The following is a 19,492-nucleotide window of genomic DNA, read 5'->3' as shown; positions in this document are numbered from 1 at the left end:
TGGAATTGAAATTGTGGAACTAGGCTGCACTTACAGAGTTTGGAATTATTTAGAGTGAATCTGAAGATTATTGGCTTAATGTTTATAAACAGAGGAAAGCAGATTTTTGAGAAACAGACTGACATGTATGGTTTCTAACAAGATATCTATCTACATATTTAAAAATATTTCTGGAAAACCTGGTGGTGACATGTCAACTTTGGCACATGTAAGGAGTTGGTAACTTTTCCAAGAATGCCAAATGACTTTGGGCTGCCTCCTTAAAAGCATTGTGCAACAGTGGCAGAGGAGAACTCATGATATTTTCGAAAGCACATCTGTGGTTTGGACACTCAATTTCCATTTCAGCAATTTAAGTCTTGTGAAAGCCCGAGTCTCACTGAGACACAGGCTCTTAAACATCCATCCAACTCTGTAAATGGGACTAAAGAGCGTAAGTCACTCATGTCTTTTGAAAATGTTCTTCTGTATATCACATCTTCCAAGGATCTGCCCTGGACACTGTTCTGTAAATTATTCACAGCTGTACTTTTTGGTTACTTGAATCCAACCTGGGATAGTGCAGATGATTGATACTCTATATAGGGCCTGAATTTACTACTATATTTTACTAGTCTCCAACTTCCCCACTTAAGCTAAGGAGCAGAAATCAATTGGCCATCAATATTCTTGATTGTACTTGGATGTCAGGCTTTATGAATCTTAATATGACTGTAAAGATCCATGGAGACGTATTGTCAACTTTACTTTTTTTCTGTTATTCCACTTAGCAATTATTAAGATCCATTCCATGAGATACGGATGATAATTTCCCACCTTTTATCACAGCATGAAATTGCTATTTAGGGCCCTTTTGTCCAGTTCATCTTTATTTCATACAAGATAAGTGAAAAGACCTCCTAGTTTGCTTTTAACATCAAAATGATTGTCAGTCTAAAAAAAAAAAAAGATAGGAGAAGAGAGAAAATTGAAGTGAGAAATCAACTTATAACCTTTTTCTATGAATGCCATGCTCCTGTGAAAAGGACGGAACTTTCTTAATGCTTCATTTCTAACAGAAAGCATGACAAAAAGTTCTTATCGGTATTTAAACTGCTAAGATTTGTCAAATACAAATGGGGAAATAGTGTTAAATAGCAGTCTCACTTTGTCCGTAGTAATTATGAGAGGTGTTTTTTTGGAAAAAGGACCTTAGCAATAATAGATTATCTCTGGACTGAATGACAGTCATTCTTTACCACATCCAGTGATTTTAGGTAGCGTACAAATGTGTGCACATATCTGCTCAGAGCTGGCGAAGGCAAACTTTGCCAGTGGTGTAAACAAGCAGTCTGAACGCAGCCTGGCTTTCTCGGCTGCCAAATCTGAGGCACTTAGTGTGCAGTGCGCACAACCAACTCCTGCTCCACGCCTCCCTGGCCCGCGTGCGGGGCCGCGCTGTGCCGCAGAGCCTGCCCGCGCAGCACCTCCTCGCCCTCCCGCACCCACGAGCTGGCACTTGGTGCGCTGGGGATGGAGGTACGGCGGAGCGCTGGGGTTTCGCATTTGTTGGTCCCTGTTGGAAAATATTAGCTCACTTGCCCTTTGTTTTTACCAACTGTATCAACTGGCCTAATAATAACAACAACAACAATAATAACAACAATGATAATAATAATAATAATAATAATAAAGTATTTCTCCCTACAAACTTCTCTAGCAAAATGGTAAAGCAGACCAGTGGGTCAAAATAAGATGCCCAAATTGCATCAGAGAGGCAGAGTCACATAGGAAGGAGAGGAACTGGTAGGTTACCTTCATCTGTAACACCAAGAAAGGTTATGTCTAAGGTCATAACATTATTGCCACACACCCTGAAATTAATTATGTCCGCTGCGTAAGGCCAGCCATCAGTGCTTGCCTCTGCCTTTTCCCCCCTCTTTGTTGTCTAGTGCCTTTGTCTCTCCGGCCTGTAGGGTTGCCAACTTCAAAAATGGGTGTAGGAAGCCCCAGCACACTCTGTAAATTACCCTTTCAGTGGTACTGGGCTGCACACTGTCGTGAGGTAAACATACAAGTGGATTCAGGTGACTGAGGCTGACAAGCTCCTTTCTATAGCCTAACACTCAGCTCCTCTGTCCCCTCCTTTCAACACAATCTGCTTTGAAAGTAGACAATCACAGAAGAGTGAAATAATATTCCCAAAGCACAAAATCCATTCACAGAACTAGTCTGATTCCTAAACCTAACGCTATGCATCCAAGGGTCGTACATGATCTCTGTAAACAAAAAAACCTCACAAGATAAAATTGCAAGTGCTGCATAATGAGAAAAAATGTCTGTACAATTTTCAAAATATGACAGTACACACCCTCAGCTAAGTGAAGGGTTCTTCCTTTAGGATCTTCCCAGACACCAGTAAGACCAGTGAGGGGGTTGTAAATGATTCACAGCTGCTCTAACGGTTTTGCTACTCGAATCCAATGTGGGACAGTGCAGATTGGTAAGGGCATAAGCTGAAACAAGAGAGACTGGATAGAAGGAGAAACTTTTTCATGATGAGGATAGTCAGGTAGTGGAATAGGTCATTCAGAGGGGCTGTGCAGTCTCCATCCTTGGAGGTTTTAAAGCCCCAACTGGAGAAAGTCCTGAGCAAATTGGTCCGACCTTGTTTCTGACTCCGCTTTGATCAGGGGATTGGACTGGAGACCTCCTGAGTTCTCTCCCAATTTGAATGATCCTGTGATCCTAAGGCTATAGAATGAGACAGCTAAAAATAAAGAATTTGGGGAATTTCTGAGATTTTTTTGTAAGATTTGTGTGCTTGGTAGCAACCAGATAATATGAATGAGACAAAAAGCCACATTTGAGAGTCTAGTCTGAGGCACAGTATTCTTCTTCTCTTTGTTGACTCTTGCAGCCAAAACATGTTTCAGAGAAACCCTCATTAACATCAGGAACAAAATATAAGTTTACATTCTTTTGTTTAAAGATTGTGTTTCAAAATTCTGTTTCCAATTTTGGAATCCAGACCTTACCACTTGTTTGAATAAAATGGCTCTTTTGATTCTCAAAACAGTGTAGTGCTTCTTGTGAACTCAGAGGACAAAAAAATTAGGGCTAGTTTTTGGTCCCTTTTAACTGCAACCAGCACAGATTTGGAAATCTGGAGAGTTGGATGGTGTTTACCTGGAGGGTGTTTACTTGCATACTACAAGAGTCAGTTTCTATTCTATTCTACAACATGATGTGAATGAGTTTCAGATAATTTCACAGCTCTGAATATACATCACATATGCATGAATATGTTCTGAGCTGATGGTTCATGTTTGACACAATGTCATCTGGACTGCCTGTCTTGTCCACAGATGAACTGATGGTCTTAATTTACCTGGTGTGAGCCCACAATATCTTCAGAGAGGTCAGTAGAGCTACTGACGACAGTCAGTGTGCAATAAAACTTAGGTCCTCATATTAATAATATGCTGCAATAACAAATATACTTATTGTTCCTCTTGAAGATATTTTGTGGGGAAATGGCTTGCTGTAGATATAAGATTTGAATGTACTGTCTTATTCTTTTAATGTTTTTTCTTAGAGCCGATCAAATAATTTTTGATAGAACAATCTTCTGTAGAAATGTTTTGACAAAACTAGAATGTGTTATAGGATTGGCAAATTTCAAATATATAATAACTGGAGAACTGTTAAATAATTTACCTCAACCTTTCCATCTTGTAGTTTTGAAACTTTTAGTTCAGGATATGTTATGTTGGTTTTTGAATTATTATCATGTTTCAGTTATTATATTACACCACATAACATCACATAAATTAATATCCCATGTGATATTTTTATCTTACCTAAGTGGAATTTTTCAAAGGTTATCTTGATGTCTCCTAATCAAATGTTTTGAAAATGTACTTCCACAAAAACACACTGAGATTTTAACTTTTCATTTTTTATCCTAATTCAGAGCAAAACATATCTAAATACATTGGACTGTACCTTTTTCCTGACCAGCAATTTATTGCTGTGGAACATTCACAATCAGTCAATAACATCATTTTCTGCATTTTTTTTCTTTCTCCTACTTTGGAATTTGCCCTGGGTGCTAAAGCATAAGTCAATTACCATGCCCAGATGTAACTCTCTTTGATTTCCCTGGGAAACTGAAATGGCAGAAAAAATGTCAGAGTTCAGGGAAAGAAAACCAATATAGCACACTTTTGTTTTGTCTGTAGAGATTTTGTATTATCTCAACAGCAGTTATCACAGAATCACATTGTGCTTTCTACCAGCTTTGTCTGAAAACTGTACAAGCAGAGATAATTCTGTTGCTAGATGGGATGACATTAAATTGAAATGAAGGTAAAAACAAATTAATTTTTGTCTGTAATAGTTGTGTATGGTACCAAATGTGACAAGACATTACCAGATTTGTTTTTATTGATGTCATTAGTAGGTTGTTTGCATAGATTAAGTATTTTTTGCCTAATTCTATGTTAATAACATAAGAACTCTGTCCTTATTCAAGTGTTTGATGTAGGAAGAACCTGTCTATGCTATCTTTGAACAATATGTGTCAAGATCCTTGCTACCTCTGGGAAGGATGGTGGGGAACAGACCACAAATCTACAACTTTAGCATAGAAAATAGTGACACAAAAAGGCAAATGATTCTTGTCGTGGTTGGTAGATTTTCTCATATTGGAAGGAACCCAAATCTTCCCAGAAAATGTACCAAGATAAGGCTGTTTCTAGGTTTGTATCTTCTCTGAAGCACATTATGTCTATGATTTTCTCTTTCAGGCTCCATAAAACCAGTAAGATGTTGACAAATTGGATAGCTGACAGATTGGGGGAATCCATAAAAGGGAACTCGGACCAAAATGGAAGCCTTGGGGGAAATAATTTATGAACATAAAGAAATTTATACTTTGTCTTAATGCTGACTAAGAAGAAATATGAAATGCAAATGAACAACATCCCAATAAAGGCACGTGGCTATCATGAAAAAAGCCAGCAGGAGGGCTCTTTCCCCAAAGAAGAGGCACAGACAGCCCTAGCTGTCTAGCGGGCTAGCAGGGGTCTGGATGTGTTCCTATCTCCACTATCGCTGCATGGGCTCAGTAGCCACAATTTTGGAAGTTATGACTCCATCACAGAGTCTTCCCATATGGTGTGGGGTTCAGCATGGTCCTCCATATGTCTGTTTCGTTGGTCATATAGCAATGAGACTGTATTGGCTCTAATATGTTTTTTTAAGCAGATCCAGGCCTGGGCCTAAAGGATGAAAAAACTATACCTTGGCAGAATTATAAATGGGTTGGAATTCTGATAGGCAAAATGCATGCTGAATGGAAGAAATCTGAAGAGGGAGACTGAAGTAGGTACAATCTCCCCTCAAAACATCGTTAAAGCAACAATTCTTGACACCTGTAACTAGACTTCCTCCAAAAGACATATTTAAACGTTTTTCCTTGTTGTCCTCATGCTTGGAAAGAGCTTCTTTAGGTAAATTAATACACTGTTCTTAAATTTGTTGAGTGCTACAGTCAAGAAATCTGACTGTGACAAGGCAATTGGCATGTCAAGTCTAGTGTGCATTTTGCACATCTCGCGGTTACTCTCACTGTTCCTTATATTCTTATGTCTTTATACTGAACGTGTCTCCTGTGGTCTTTAGGACTCATATTATGTTCTGTGTTTGTACAGCACTGTGTTTGTGCAGCATGTAAAAAATGAAAGTCTTATCCATTATTCAAGGTCCCAAAGTAATACAAAAAATAACTAACCAAAGTAGACCAACCAAAATAATAAGTTTATCCAGGGAACAGTTACATTTCAAATAAGCTGGAAAAGACTTTTATGTCAACTTCTCTACTTCTAATTTCTGGAGCTGATTGCTCGCTTTTTTCACATCAAAAAGGAGGAGGCAAAGACTACAGAAAATTAAGTTTCCCTGTGTAGAATTCTTAGCTGTATTTAGGTTCTGTGGTTTGAAAAGACCCAATAGATAATCCTGTCTTCATCCTGCTGCCTTGCAATAGTCACAAGTGTCCAGATTGAATCTAGCTAATGTAACTGTTGAAAGGAATCAGTAAGACAATCCTGGATGAATTATACATCTTTCCCCTCTGAGCTTATCCCCTCATTTCTGAACTCAATCCTCTGCTCCACACATTTGAGTGAGAATGAAGTTTATGGCAGCATCTCTACTGCTGACATTCTCATAAATACTGTGAGGTGCCTGAACTGAGGTATGAGGCCATTTATGCAACATTTTCATCAACAAGCTAAGAGTTCTGCATGGTGTGCATCCTTTATTTAAGTTTTAACAGGACAGAATATCAAATTTTGTCTCTGCTGGTAGGTATTTTCACATGGTTAGATCAGAGCAGAATTAAAACTATACATTCTCTAGGTTTCTTTTGACTGGCAAGGAAATGAGCTGAGATTTGCTTTTACTGCCAGGCTAAAACAAGGTTTACTGTGGCCTTGTACAACCATAACTCAGTGTTTTCAGATCTAAAAATAACAATAAATAAAACAACTTTTTATTGATAACTAACCCCCTCATCTGTTAGGAAATACAAAACAGACAAGTCTGCATTTTGTCCTGTAAAGAAAGGAATGTAGGAAGCACATATTTATGAATAAATTTTTTACTTCAGCTGCCAATATTTTGTGTGTGAACTTAACTTGATGTGTAAATATTTAGTGATTCCTTTTTCTGCATTACTATCTATTTTTCTGTGTGGGAGTAAAGGGATCCTTCAACAGTGTGGACCAGGTAAATAATGTATTACTTTTAGTCATGAAAAATGCTAGAGGAAAATAAATAGAGGATATCTTACCTTTGGTCATCACAATTCCTGCAAGAGTTTTGTGGCGTGCATGCATGGAAGTAAAATTGTCTGTCAACTCCTGGAACTTCTGTGTAACCATTTGGTATATGGAGTCGGCAAAATCCTGAAAGACACAGTCAGAAAGAATTCTTTCACTGTCTTTGATTGAGGTGCCTGGGCGTTTCTGCAGATTAGTCACCTGCTGTCAGCTTCTGAGTGGTCCCTTTTAGAATTAAACACCACCTACCTGAGCAAAAATAAAAGGAATATTTCTTTGTCGACTAACCACATCCACCTTAGAAATGCTTGGTGTTAGGTTCTAAGGCTAAAGTCTAGTGCATTAAAGCCAAGATTCATATTGAGTAGGGTTAGCAGTAAAGGGAGACGATTTCAATGTTGACTTTTCTTCAGTCTCACAGTTACTGGTCCAGAACCAGTTCACAGAAAATTTGTTGATTCTCAAAGTATTTTATTATAGCCAGCTGAAGATGTGTACCAGTGTCCTACCAAACCATTTAACAATAGGAGACATGGGCTAAGCATCACCAGATTCAAGGGTTACTCTTTTTAAAGATTTTTGTTGTTAATGAATATTAAGGAGTGAAAATTTCCACTAAGCTATTGAAGCCTGAGAGCTTAGCTGAGGCCTGGGTTACAGGGAGGGTGTCAAAGAAATACCAATTTCTGCAATCATGGTGAGTTTTTAATGACTCACTGCTACTGAAGGAAAATGATCAGCTCAGGAATAGTGGTTATGTTTAATGTTGTCAGAAGCATACCATGACCTGTGTTATTTCCACCTTGACAGCCGCTGGAAAGATGGGAACCTTTGCTTGCACCAGGGATGGTGCTTGCAGAATTACACTGGTGTCCAGTAGCGCTGCATGGACTGGTATGTCAGGTCTCCTCCTGAGCTCAGGTGAGCACAACAGCTATCTTGAAAGCTCAAAATTTCCTGAAGATTGGGCTCTAAAGACTGTGTGGTCTGAATCTTCAGGTCGGAGTGAGCCTAGAGAGTTAAGCTGGCAGTCAGACTGTTAGGAAGCTGGGTACCAAAGTAAGCAAGCTAAATAGTCTAAAGAATAAATGCTGCAGACTGCTTATGGATGAATATGAACCTCAGCCAGCTCTGGGGCTCCTCAGAACACTGCTACTTGGATGGTTTCCCTTAAAGAACATTTAGTATTTTTCTATTTACTTAAGCTCTGCACTTTGGTTTGCACAGAACCATTCAAGCATACATTAGAGATAAGTCAGGGGAATGCTGTTTGTGAACATGAGTTATTCTTAATGTGTTTTGCAAATCTGAGCATACATAATTAAGATCCAAAAGATTTTTTTTTGTTTGCGCTATCTGATTATTTATGTGAAACCAAACTGTACCTACAAATCCTTCTGGAAGCAGTTCCTGAGGGCTAGTGCTTACTTTCGGACCCTGGATTGAGACCTCTTTGGCATCCTGTAATCTGGTTAGCCTCAAGCGAATGTGCCCTCATTGGGAAGAGTGCCTTGACTAAGCAACGCTTCCCTTTTCCTCTACTGGTGTTGGGCTAAACTCACCTCCGGGGAAGTCCCTGTAAAACAGGCCCTCTTGAATTCACATGGTTTCTCTGCGTGGGTTCACCGTACACATGGGTGAGGAGCTGGATTTGATATTCACCTTGCCTCACCCTGAAAGAGCCACGGCCATGCAGAAGTAAGGCAATGTATTTAGAAAGATCAAATCCTTTCTTTTTTTTTCCTTTTTTTTCCCCAGAACTGTTAATGGGGATGCAAAAATATCAGTGAAAACATAGTATTTTAAATTGGGAAAACACACAGCTGTTTTTCAGATGAAAGCAGATTCTATCCCGCAAATATTATCAGTAATACTACTATCATAGAGAGCCTCTGCAGACTGTACACCATATGTTTCTACAGTTTGCTACAGGAAGTGTGTTTAATTTTTAAGCATTATTATAGAAAATATAAAAGGCAAATTAAATAAAATATATCAATAATTAGGCAACCCCCTCTTCATAAAACCTTGGAATATTTTTCCATGGACAATCATTGCAAGTGATGGCAATTTGCTCAAATATATAGAGGATAGCGTTTTCTTGACATGATCATTTTTGTTTTTTTTGCTAAGTGCAGCTTTCCAAGGTGTTTGCTCTGGGAACTACCCATTTGCCTAAAAGAAGGAAGATGGTTTAAAATAACATGGAATAAAATTCACTGGCTTGCTGCAAAAGAAGGAAAGAGGCATTTAAACTCATTCTGTGATGTGCACGTGAAGTTCTGCACCAGAATTAGATGAAAAGTGAGAAAAATTATCAAGAATGGTTTGACAGTTTCTAAATGGAATTTTACTTTGACTGCATTTATACCTCTTCTAATCTAATTGTGCACAACAACTATGTGAGCAAGGTATTGTTCATACAGTGCTTCTGAAGGCTGAATTTTGGGTCAATTCTCATTTGTCAAGCATCAAGGCACTTTTGTGATATAAATGCAATTATAGCCATTTTACAGATGAATGAATGAAGGCACTAAAATGGTGAGGGACTGGTCCAAGGGAACAGCACAGAGCTGGGCACAGCCAGGTGTTCTGATTTCCTGATGCTCCAACTAAAACACTGGAATGCTGCCTGTCTTTCATAATATGAAAGTTTGGTTCTAAACTTGTTTTCCCTACTGAAGAATGACTTCATCCATAAAGGAAAACTAAAGTATATTTGCAGACTTGTATAACTGGGTCCCATATGGTGAACTGAAAATCTGATCAGCTTTATTTAGACTAGAAAGAAAGAAAAAAAGAGTATCTCAATAAAACTATCTGCACCATCATTTAAAAAAAAAAATCAAATCATAAATTTCATCTCCCACAGCATTACAGTCCAATCCATGCCTGCCTTTCTAGAGTACCCTCCAAATCTGCATCCCAGGGCATTTTGTGCTCATTAAGAGTTAATTAGCTTAGAGGCACATACAATTCCTAAAAGAATCATTTTAAAAATGCTAAATAGAACAAATAACTTTTAACTTTGGGTTTAGAAATCCCCACAGTCAGAGCTTTCTTTACTTCATTTGGCAGTAGGTTCCAAAGCCAGAGAGCAAAGAGACTCACTAAAGGCAAAATAATGACATGACTTCAGAAAACATTTAGGGTTGATAAGGAATTCAGCATTCACTGATCTCAAGGAGTGACCTGGGACATTAAAGAATAGCAAATCCATTAAATGTGAAGCCTCTAAGCTAAAATAAGTCAGGCGAATATTTTTGTCTGGAATTCATTGCCTAACAGGATGCCAATGAAATTAATAGAAAAAATGGAGTGAAATACATGAATATGTAGGATGCAGGATGCAGGTAAAACAACCAAAACCATAGCGTCCTATCTGAGAGGTCAATTAAGGGCTATCATGTTACCTTTGGATATTCCAAAGTACCATGTAAAGGAGGGAAAAGAATAGTCTATTTTTGCAGGAGGAGAAAAAAAAAAGGAGTAAAGACATGCAGGGCTCAGCCCAGAAAGGAGTTTGATACTCTCAGAACTGATGCATGTAGTGCAGCTTAACTGCGGAGTCCTGAATAATCAAGCCCTGAAAGTTGGCCTGGAGGCAGAGCTGGGCGTAGGGCTAGTTTCTGGATTTACATCTGCATGGTATGAGAAGTGTAGCATGCTGCCTTCCCCTCTACGACACACTGGAACAGCTACTTGACTTGATCCAGTCACATGCACTGAAATCAGTGGCAGCGTTTCTACCTGTTTAGAGACATTAGCCTAGCTTTGAATGTTTTAATAATATCAAAAGTGGTTGCAAATATATTAATGCATTTGGGGCAGATATGGTGGAGATTAAGATTTGGTACACCTATCCCTGCTCAATTTATAACCAGAGATTTCATTCCACAGGTTTTCTTGCTTTATGATTAACCAGTGGTCCTAGGCTACTAAGAGATACATATCCAGCTACTGTAGGTGATCATTCCTGGTAGTTGATGTAAGCCAGAAAGATCCAACTATCAGAGGTCATCATGAGCCTGGTTGAAGTCTTCATAAGGGTCTTTTGGGACACAGACTAGATCATGCTAGGTGCCATCAGAAATAACTTAAAAAATGTGCAGAAAAGGAACCACTTTTCTCAGACAAAATTTATATTTGGTGATGCCACAGTTCCTAGTGCCAGGTATAAGTGAAAATAAAACCCTCCATCTGGAGTAAATACAAGAGCCAAATACATCTTGGCAGCTTCTGAACAACTATCCGGCTAGCAGTAGAAAAAGGGAATATTTCAGAAGATGGGGAGAAGAAAAAGAAAGTAGAAATATTCTTTGTGAAAGAGAAATCCAATGCAACTAATAAAAGTGCATTCAATTGCACTGAAAACATAATGGCAGAAGAACAGCAGACTGGGGCAGGGAGTCAGGGAAGAAGAGAGTAGAAAGATGTGGACAGTCAGAACTTTGAAAATTTATAAAAAGGTACACCAGAAGATACAAGTTTGCATACCTTCAGAGCACTGGGTCTAAGAGGGACTCATGGTTAGGGATAAATCTCCTTAGAAGTTCAGGGTCTGATCCAAACCTCCCCTGAAGTCAGTGGAAGTATATCTGACTCAAAGGTGCTCCAGATAAGGTTCCATCAGCAAGGATGTATTAGATACCTGCTCACCTTTGAAGGCCGGGTGCCAGGAGAAGCTTTGCTGGACCACAGGAAGGATGGTTCACCAGTAACCCCATATAGTAAATGTGGAGCAATTTGAGGCATTGCGTCCCTCCATGAAAGAAGTTTTTCTGCCCCTGCACTGGGGCTTGTGATTTGACACCCAGTAGCAATACTGCATCAGGCAGCTTCAGCTGCGGTTGTTGTCCCTCATATCCCATGCCATGGTGAACAGCCATGTAGTCAACCACGCTGAGACACTGACTGGGCTGGAAAATACTCAGAAAAAAGGCAGTTCTTCAGCTGGATCAGCTCCCAACTTGTTGCATGACCTGCACCACGAAGGCAGCCACACAACAGAAGAAATGAGGTGCTGAGGGCAGCAAGCCCTTCACCTGGCAATGCCAAGGACAGCTCAGCCCTGCCAGCTTTGGGTGTGTGTGTGGGCACCTCACTTGTTGGGACAAAAGAGTACGGCTCTCTGGAAGAGCTGACCTTCCAAGTGCTGAGTTTTTTTCAAATCCCTTGCTTTGGTTTGCCTGCTGTTAAAATCTTAGCTTTCACAGGTCCTCTGTTAGATTTTTCCGTACAAACAATATTCAGCCCAGAGACAATTTCTTCAAGATCAAAATTTTGCGCATTCTCATCAATATAGTAAGTGATATGAGTAAGGCAAACAAGACTGCCAGATCCACACTGAGGTCCATATTCTGCTCTCAATTACACTCAAACCACTGATGTCTGCTTGTCTAGTGTAACTGAAACAGCAGTTACTTGTTCAGGCACCTGGCAGAAAAAAAGAACAAACAATGCTAAACCTTTCACTGTGAAGGAAGACCGTGAGATCCCACCGTACTTAATGAGCTGTATTTGGCTGTATAAAAGTAGGCTAGAAAAATGAAAACCAGATATCATTTCTATTAAACTGCACTGTGTTGTCTGAACTATTCAACTATCCTTGATTACCACATCAAATTACCAGTGTTATTCACAGAGGAACATCAAACTTTAGATCATACCATTACAGAACAAAAACTTCTAGTAATTTCTCAGCTCTAATACTTCAAATGGTATAAATAATTAAATGTGTTCAAGTTTGCAATGGCAGTCTTCAGGGTAAAACTGACATTCAACAAGAGTAGTAAGGATATTAAAATCAATAGATTATAAAAGAGAAAGTCTTTAGTAAACATTTTCTATTGAAATCCTGTCTTTGCGTTTATGGGGTTGAAATATCAAAAAGGTTAGATTTGCATATGGATGGGCAGAAATATTCTACTATACAGATATCACCAAGGGCTCTGTTTCTCTTGTCTCCCAAGTACTTCATTTTCCAGAAAATTACTGGCATTTGGGTGGTAAATGTTGAACACAATGAATGGGTATCGGGTTGAATTAAGTTCACAACTTCCTTCACTGATAAAAGGAGATGCATGCCTAGTTCTTTTTACTAGCCAAGTGGGAAACATGCAACTGTTTAAAAGTGGGAGCCTGTATTTTTTTCCTACAGAGAACTCTCACTACCTAAATGGAAGGGGAGGGAAACACAGTACAGAGAATATGAATCCTAAAGGGCTGATCCTCATCAGGGTATGTAGCAAATTGCTACACAACACACTTTCTCCTGGGCTTGTAAATAAGTTTGCTATAGCTAGTTGGAGATACATCTCAGCAATTGCAACCTAGAGCCAATTAATTAGTCAGGCCCTTCCCAGGTACCATATCATCTTCAAGATGCAGGCTTGAGAAGAAAAATAGGAAAGGGTCATGGGCTGCCCTCCACCATTAGTCTTTTGGCATCAATTTAACTTCTGTCCCCAGGGGCTCCACCAACACAGTGCAAAGGGCTGAGTGAGGACCTAGCCAAACAGGCAGGCAGGATCTGCTAGGGGAGGGGCAGTGGGTCCACAGCTGGGTTCATTCCTTGTCCTACCTCCTGGCTGTCTCTGTGCTTCATCACGAGCACCACTTCTCCACACGTGTAAAGGAAACAGTTTTTACCCATCTCACAAGGGGACTGTGAGGCAAATCTCATTAACGGTTGTGAGAATCTTCAAGCAGGGATGGCCAGGGTCATGCAAGTACTTAGGTAGCCAGACTGGAGACTGCAGTCCACAGCTCCCTCATAACTCAGCCTTCCTTTAGCATGCACAGGCATTTATGGAGTATTACTCAAAAAACAAGGCACTGCCAGGGAATTCACTGTGGTTCTTTCTGTGAGATGTGCAGTAATTATTTCTCTCAGATCACAACTCCTACAGTATTGATCATTATGTCTGGTTTTGGCTTATACCTCAGAGCCAGCATATATGGGCTTTGTTTTATCTCAGATGGACACAGTTTTATTTTGTCTGGCAAAATGCTTGCATTGCAGCTGAACACATCTGTATACCCTGCGTACCCCGATTCAGAGAGGTCTGCTTGTTCCTGTTTGCTAGAGGGAGCCGTGCATGTGTTGCACGGGCAGCAGCTGGGTACACATTCCTGCACTGAGCTTTTAATGAAAACTTCAATAACAAAAACACATTTCTGGCACTGAACAACCTCGTGGTTTTCTTATCGAGATTGATGGGGAAAATCAACTGCTCCTATTGATTCAGCCAAAAGAATCACCTTCAGCAACCCCCCCTCCAAATATTCATAGTCCTATTACAAATGTTTTAACTACATATGCTGCTCAGCTATCATAATAAATTCCTTATTTCTGTAATCTCCAAATCCCCTGTATTTTCTCTGCATTTGGAAAGGTTCGTCACAGACTCGGTTGACCTCGGCTGACTCGGCTGACTTGGCCGGACTGTGCGATTGGCTCCCGGGCTCATTAGCTGGCTACTTCCCTCTTTCCTCCCTTTAATTCTCCTCAGCTCTGCTGGAGACTGATTACTCTGCTAATTTTGCAGGCCTCACAGAACGTTTTTGCCTCCACGTCATTATTTATACCATTAGTGATCATTTGCTAAATTTCAACACTGCTGGTTGCTGTTTGAGGCATAATTTTGAGACAGTCCCTGTGTGGCAGATGAAAGAATGACAAAATGCTCTGAAAGATCCTGGTGTGGCAGTCTGGGTAGAAAATCCTTCTTCTACTCATTTGTTTCTTGGGTTTCTCCGTAACCCTAGGGCTCTATGAAAATGATAGGCACCCTGCTCCCTGGGGTTGGGAGGGTGCAACATGCATGGAGAAATTAAGATGGCACAAAGATGGGATGGGAGGGATAATTAAAATCCTTCTTTGGTGGACCTCAGCACCTTTCTGCCTGGGAGTTTTCCCACTGACTTCTTTGGGCTTTAGATGTTCTAATGAATCTAAAGGTCTGCTAAAAAAAGGTTTATCAGATTTGTATGAATAGTTCATATATCCAGCCTATGCGCCAGCAATGTTTAGAGACTGCCATAGACTTCACACTTGTGATATTTCTTGAGCAGCTAAATGCAAGCAAAATGTCCTTCACTGCATCTCAGGCTTGATTTTCTGCACGAGAACACAAAAGACTCCCAGTAAACTTCATTTTAAATCTCTTTAGTGAGATTTTTGGTCTAGACTGGCAAAGAGGCACTGTGCAAACATTTGCAGAATTTTTTCTTAATTTTTTTTTGAAATTTGTAAGAAAAAGACGCCTATTTCTGATAGGTCACAAACGTCAAATTTGAAATAGGAAAAAAATCCAAATTTGGGGGGCATTTGGAGAGGAATGAAGACATTTGGAAACTGCTAACTATACTGTGACTTCTGCTATAACCAATACAGCTGTGTGATTCTGTAAATGAGATTAACCTATGTTAAATATCTAAAAAGATATTTGCAGCAAGAATAGGAAGTACAAAGATCAAACAGGAATTTATTCTAAGAGCTCAATGAAAAAATTGGTCTGCTTTCTCAGTATATCCCTTGACTACAGGGAATCAATCAAACTTAATATAACGTATCTTTTTATTTGTTTCAGAAACCCCTGGAGTGACTGAAAGAAAATAGAACACATAAAATAAGCATACTATAGAAAAAGGAAATACTGTCGAATCCAAATGCCCCAGCTCCTCCAAAAAGTACGTTTTTTCTATTTAGTAGTAAAACATTTTGTATGTAGGTTTAATTAGAATCTTTAAATTCACATTAGTGTGTTAATGTTAGGATGCTAACAGATGAGCCCCTTTATTTGAGGTTGATTCACTGCTGTTTGCATTCATCTTGCTCTAAAAAGATGCTAACAATAAGTACCATTCCAATGAATTTGGAGGAAACAAGCTCTTCCACCGACAAGCACAGTTGTTCCCTCAAGGAGGCCATATTTAGTTGCTGAGCTTCTGATACTTCCGAGCACAGTTTTGCATTTATTGCTTCAGTAATGAAGAATGTCCATACCAGTTCTGCAGAATCATTCTTGAAGTCAATACTGCACCTGCTAACAAATGCCAGAAAGGAGGGGCTGTTTATTTGCTTTTTTTCTTTTCTTTCACTGATCCTTAACCCAAAAGCCTTCTTCCTACAGAGACACATATGAGGCTGGCTGCAAGTGCTGAATAATTCAAAACAATAAAGTAGCGTTCACTTTGCAGCATTGTGCCTGCTTTAGGACAAGCCTCAGGTGTCAAGCTGTTGTACACTACAAATATTAAATTAGCACGAATGGGTATTCTTTAAATAGATAAAAGCTCTATGAAGCAACCAGCGCTTGGGAATGGCTAACTCTGTACAAAGGCTTTTATGCTCTCTATAAAAAAATTAGATTTTAGATTCATATTATGAGCTGTATCTCTTTAATAGAATCAATGCTTTTCCAAAAAATGTCCTTTCAGTTTCCTGTTTTACATTTCTTAGAAGTATTAAAACGAATATCCCCTGGAAACTAACCCTTGCCACATACAATACTCTTGGCTGTTTGAGGTCCACTCTCCTACCGAAGTCTAACTCGTTAGCAGCTCTTGGGTAAGTGCTGAAAGCAAGGAGAGAACAGCGCTTGCTCAAATCCCTTGAGCACCACTCTGAAAACCTCCGCCTGTGTGTTTATGGTTCTCATTAAGGAGCTGCGCTATTAAGAGCCTTCCCCATCACACATATGCTTTGTTAGATAAAGCAGGGTGCAGGCAGTGTCCAAAACAAATTTAATCTATTCTGAACTGCTGATCCCAGCAAGGCACTGCACGATTCAACTTTCTGAATCACTGCAGAGTGAGGCATATAATACACTGCGTGGCAATTACTATACAGACATTGGAATTTTTCCTTTCCTGTTTTTAAAGATCTTGGTGTCATTTGCTGTAATGATGCTAGAAATCTGGATGTAACCTTGCTAATGACCTTTTTCTTGGTTGGGAGGGGTATTAAGGCAATTTGCATTTTTTCGGTTATCTCAGCCATTCTCTGTGCTTCTCCTTAAATGTGTATTTAGCAAAGATGTTTCTCTGTCATCGTCTATGGGGAATCCGTGCCAGTACAAGCAGAACCATGATTTCTGCTGAACTCCTGTTGTGTCCATTTGGGATTGGAGTGTGTGTATGGCACCAACGGCTAAAACCAGCCCCTTACTGATTTGCTGTCCTTCAGCGGACAAACTTAACGTAATTAACACAACCCTGCTGAAATTAATAGAGAGATTTACTGTTTTACATCTTCTGAGAACCTGCATCTGAGGCTGAAAGTCAGCATTACTGTGAGCCCAGACTCTAAAAATCAAATATCACTTTCTCATCACCCTCACCTCCATCTCCAGTCAAAAAATTCCCAAATAATTATCCACAGGCAAGAAGGACAAATCTGGAATCTGGGAATGGCCTTTTTAAACCCTGCGATAACATTTTCAGGCAAAAACTGTTGCATTGGCAGGCTTTTTTTTTTAAGCCTGAGCCCTGGGAAATGACTGAGCATGAGGGCAGGAGACTTTGGAGCAGCACAGAGTGGGTTATCCTCCTCAGGGTGACCTTGTCTTGTGACCACACGTGTGAGAGTGGTGGGGAGAATCTGGCCAAACATGAGTGCATTGTTACGGGTTTCACCAATAGCTGAGATTTCTTATTGCAAATAAAATCTTCAAGAAAGCTTACTTATCATAGGAGGGTTGCTTTAAGTGAATTATTCACTGCATTCTGTAAAAGAAAAACTTTTGGGGAAGAACAAAGAATAAACGGATAAACCCTGTAATTAAATATGAATAACAAATCATTTCTATTTATGTAGCACAATTTACCCAAAACTTTCAAAGCAATTTACCTACAAATAGACCAAAATCTATAAAATCCATGTCAGAGAGGTAAAAATATTTACTCCCCTATGATGGATTATTACACTGAGAGACAAACAGTTTTAATATTTTGCTCAAGTAAGTGTCAAAGACAGGAAATAAAGTGTGGAATTCTTCCCTTACACCAAAAATGGCATAATACAAATATGAATAAATTTATTTTATCATCATACCATACCTCTGGAATGACACCTCTAAGGATCTCTAAGGTGTCTAGCATTACATATCCAAGCTCCTGTGTACAGCCATGGGGTAATGCAAGAATCTCCCCAAATTCAAACAGGAATTCCGGAGAGAAAAGTGAAGTAACCAGCCATCTCACTGCTTCCCCCTCAGCTCTCAGAATATATAAAACTGTGTCACTGGTGTGTGTTTTTAAGGTAACTGCTGGATGTTAGCTCACTTGCTAAGATGCACATAACCTAAAGGGCATGCCAATAAATTACACCCAGTAAGTTGCTCTGCCCTGTTCGGCTCACAAGGCTCCTCAGTAAGGGACTGATGCTGACACATAGCTTTCTGCTACCCTTTTGGACCACAAAATTGTCCTGCCAAAAGCTGGGGTGTTGTAGCACACGTACTACACAAAATTCCGAAATTGGATTCAAGAGCTGAATAATATAGAAATCAAGGTAAAACATGCCACTCAGATCCCCTGAAAATGATAATAACAAAAAGGCAGAAGAATTTCAAGGCTGTCTTATGTTGCACCTGTGTCTTCTGGTATTCCCCTCTCCTTCCCCTCCTATGAATATATTTTTAACCATTTCTGCCTTTTGGAGGAAAAAAACCCCTCTATTTTGTCGAGTGAATCTGTGCTTAGTCTCACAGAAACACTGCCTAGGTGGGTCTGGAATCCCAGACAAACTATTATACAAATCGAAGTCTGTCCAGTTTCTGATAACACCAGAATTAATTTATTTTTTGTTTATACTCCACTACCTTTGACAAAGCTTCCTCTGGAGATTTATATCTCCAGCCTTACTGCCTTCCAACTGTTTGTCAATTTTTTGTTTTGCAGCTGACAAAAGAAAAAAAAAATCTGACATCAACCTTGGAAGAGGTACTGCGTGCAGAATTTTTTTTTTTTAGACGTGATAAAATCTTGCCTAAAACCATGTCCAACCTTTTCAGTAGAAAGTCCAGATGGCTTTGCAGCCTGTACAACAGACTTTATTCACTGATGCTTCTCTAAGTGTCAGCAGGGTGTTGTCTTCCAGAACTAGTAAATGCACAATGAAAGGCAGCTTGGAGGGGAGAATGAATGCAAACAAACAAAAAACCCCACTTAAATCCCCCTGCCTTCCCCCCCATATCAAATTAATCTGAGGATTTCTACATGCTTCTGACTGGAAATTCCCCCTGAGTGGAGAAAGGCTTTGCAAACAACTGTGGAGGTGTAACGGATGGGGTAGAAGTTCAGGCTGCTCCAGGGGAAACAGTGATTTACTCAGTCACTGCAAACTATAGGTTTCCCTTGTGCACATTACAGATATTTCAACTGCTGGATCAGGACCATTCCCAAGTCTGTATAAAGGCTTAAAACTGCAGCAACTTGTAGTGCTATTTTCATTGTGATTAAATCAGCAGAAAAGAGCATCCATCCCATGAGTCTGACAGGCAGGCAGGGCAGGCAGGTGGATCAAGACTCAGGAGTCTGAGCTGAATTTCTGTTTCTGGATCCTCTGATAGCCTGATGCCAAGCACCCCGCCAGTCCATGACTCATTTTCCAGTTTGTGAAACGGGAGCAATTCTGGTGAAGCCAGATGTGCAAGTTC

The 19,492-nt window shown here is 39.7% G+C and overlaps 1 protein-coding gene across 1 annotated transcript in view; it reads right to left on the bottom strand.

Moving 5' to 3' along the window:
- Positions 1-19,492, bottom strand: part of ADARB2 (adenosine deaminase RNA specific B2 (inactive)) — a 324,958-nt gene that overhangs the window by 55,759 nt on the left and 249,707 nt on the right. The window contains exon 4 of the mRNA XM_013952567.2: positions 6,839-6,953. Within this exon, the coding sequence (XP_013808021.2) occupies positions 6,839-6,953 (115 nt within the window). The remainder of the gene's footprint in view (positions 1-6,838; positions 6,954-19,492) is intronic.

Source organism: Apteryx mantelli, chromosome 2, assembly GCF_036417845.1.
Source record: "Apteryx mantelli isolate bAptMan1 chromosome 2, bAptMan1.hap1, whole genome shotgun sequence".
NCBI classification, from domain to species: Eukaryota; Metazoa; Chordata; class Aves; order Apterygiformes; family Apterygidae; genus Apteryx; species Apteryx mantelli.
Note: the sequence above shows the minus strand (reverse complement) of the source record. Positions and strands in the feature narration are given on the sequence as shown.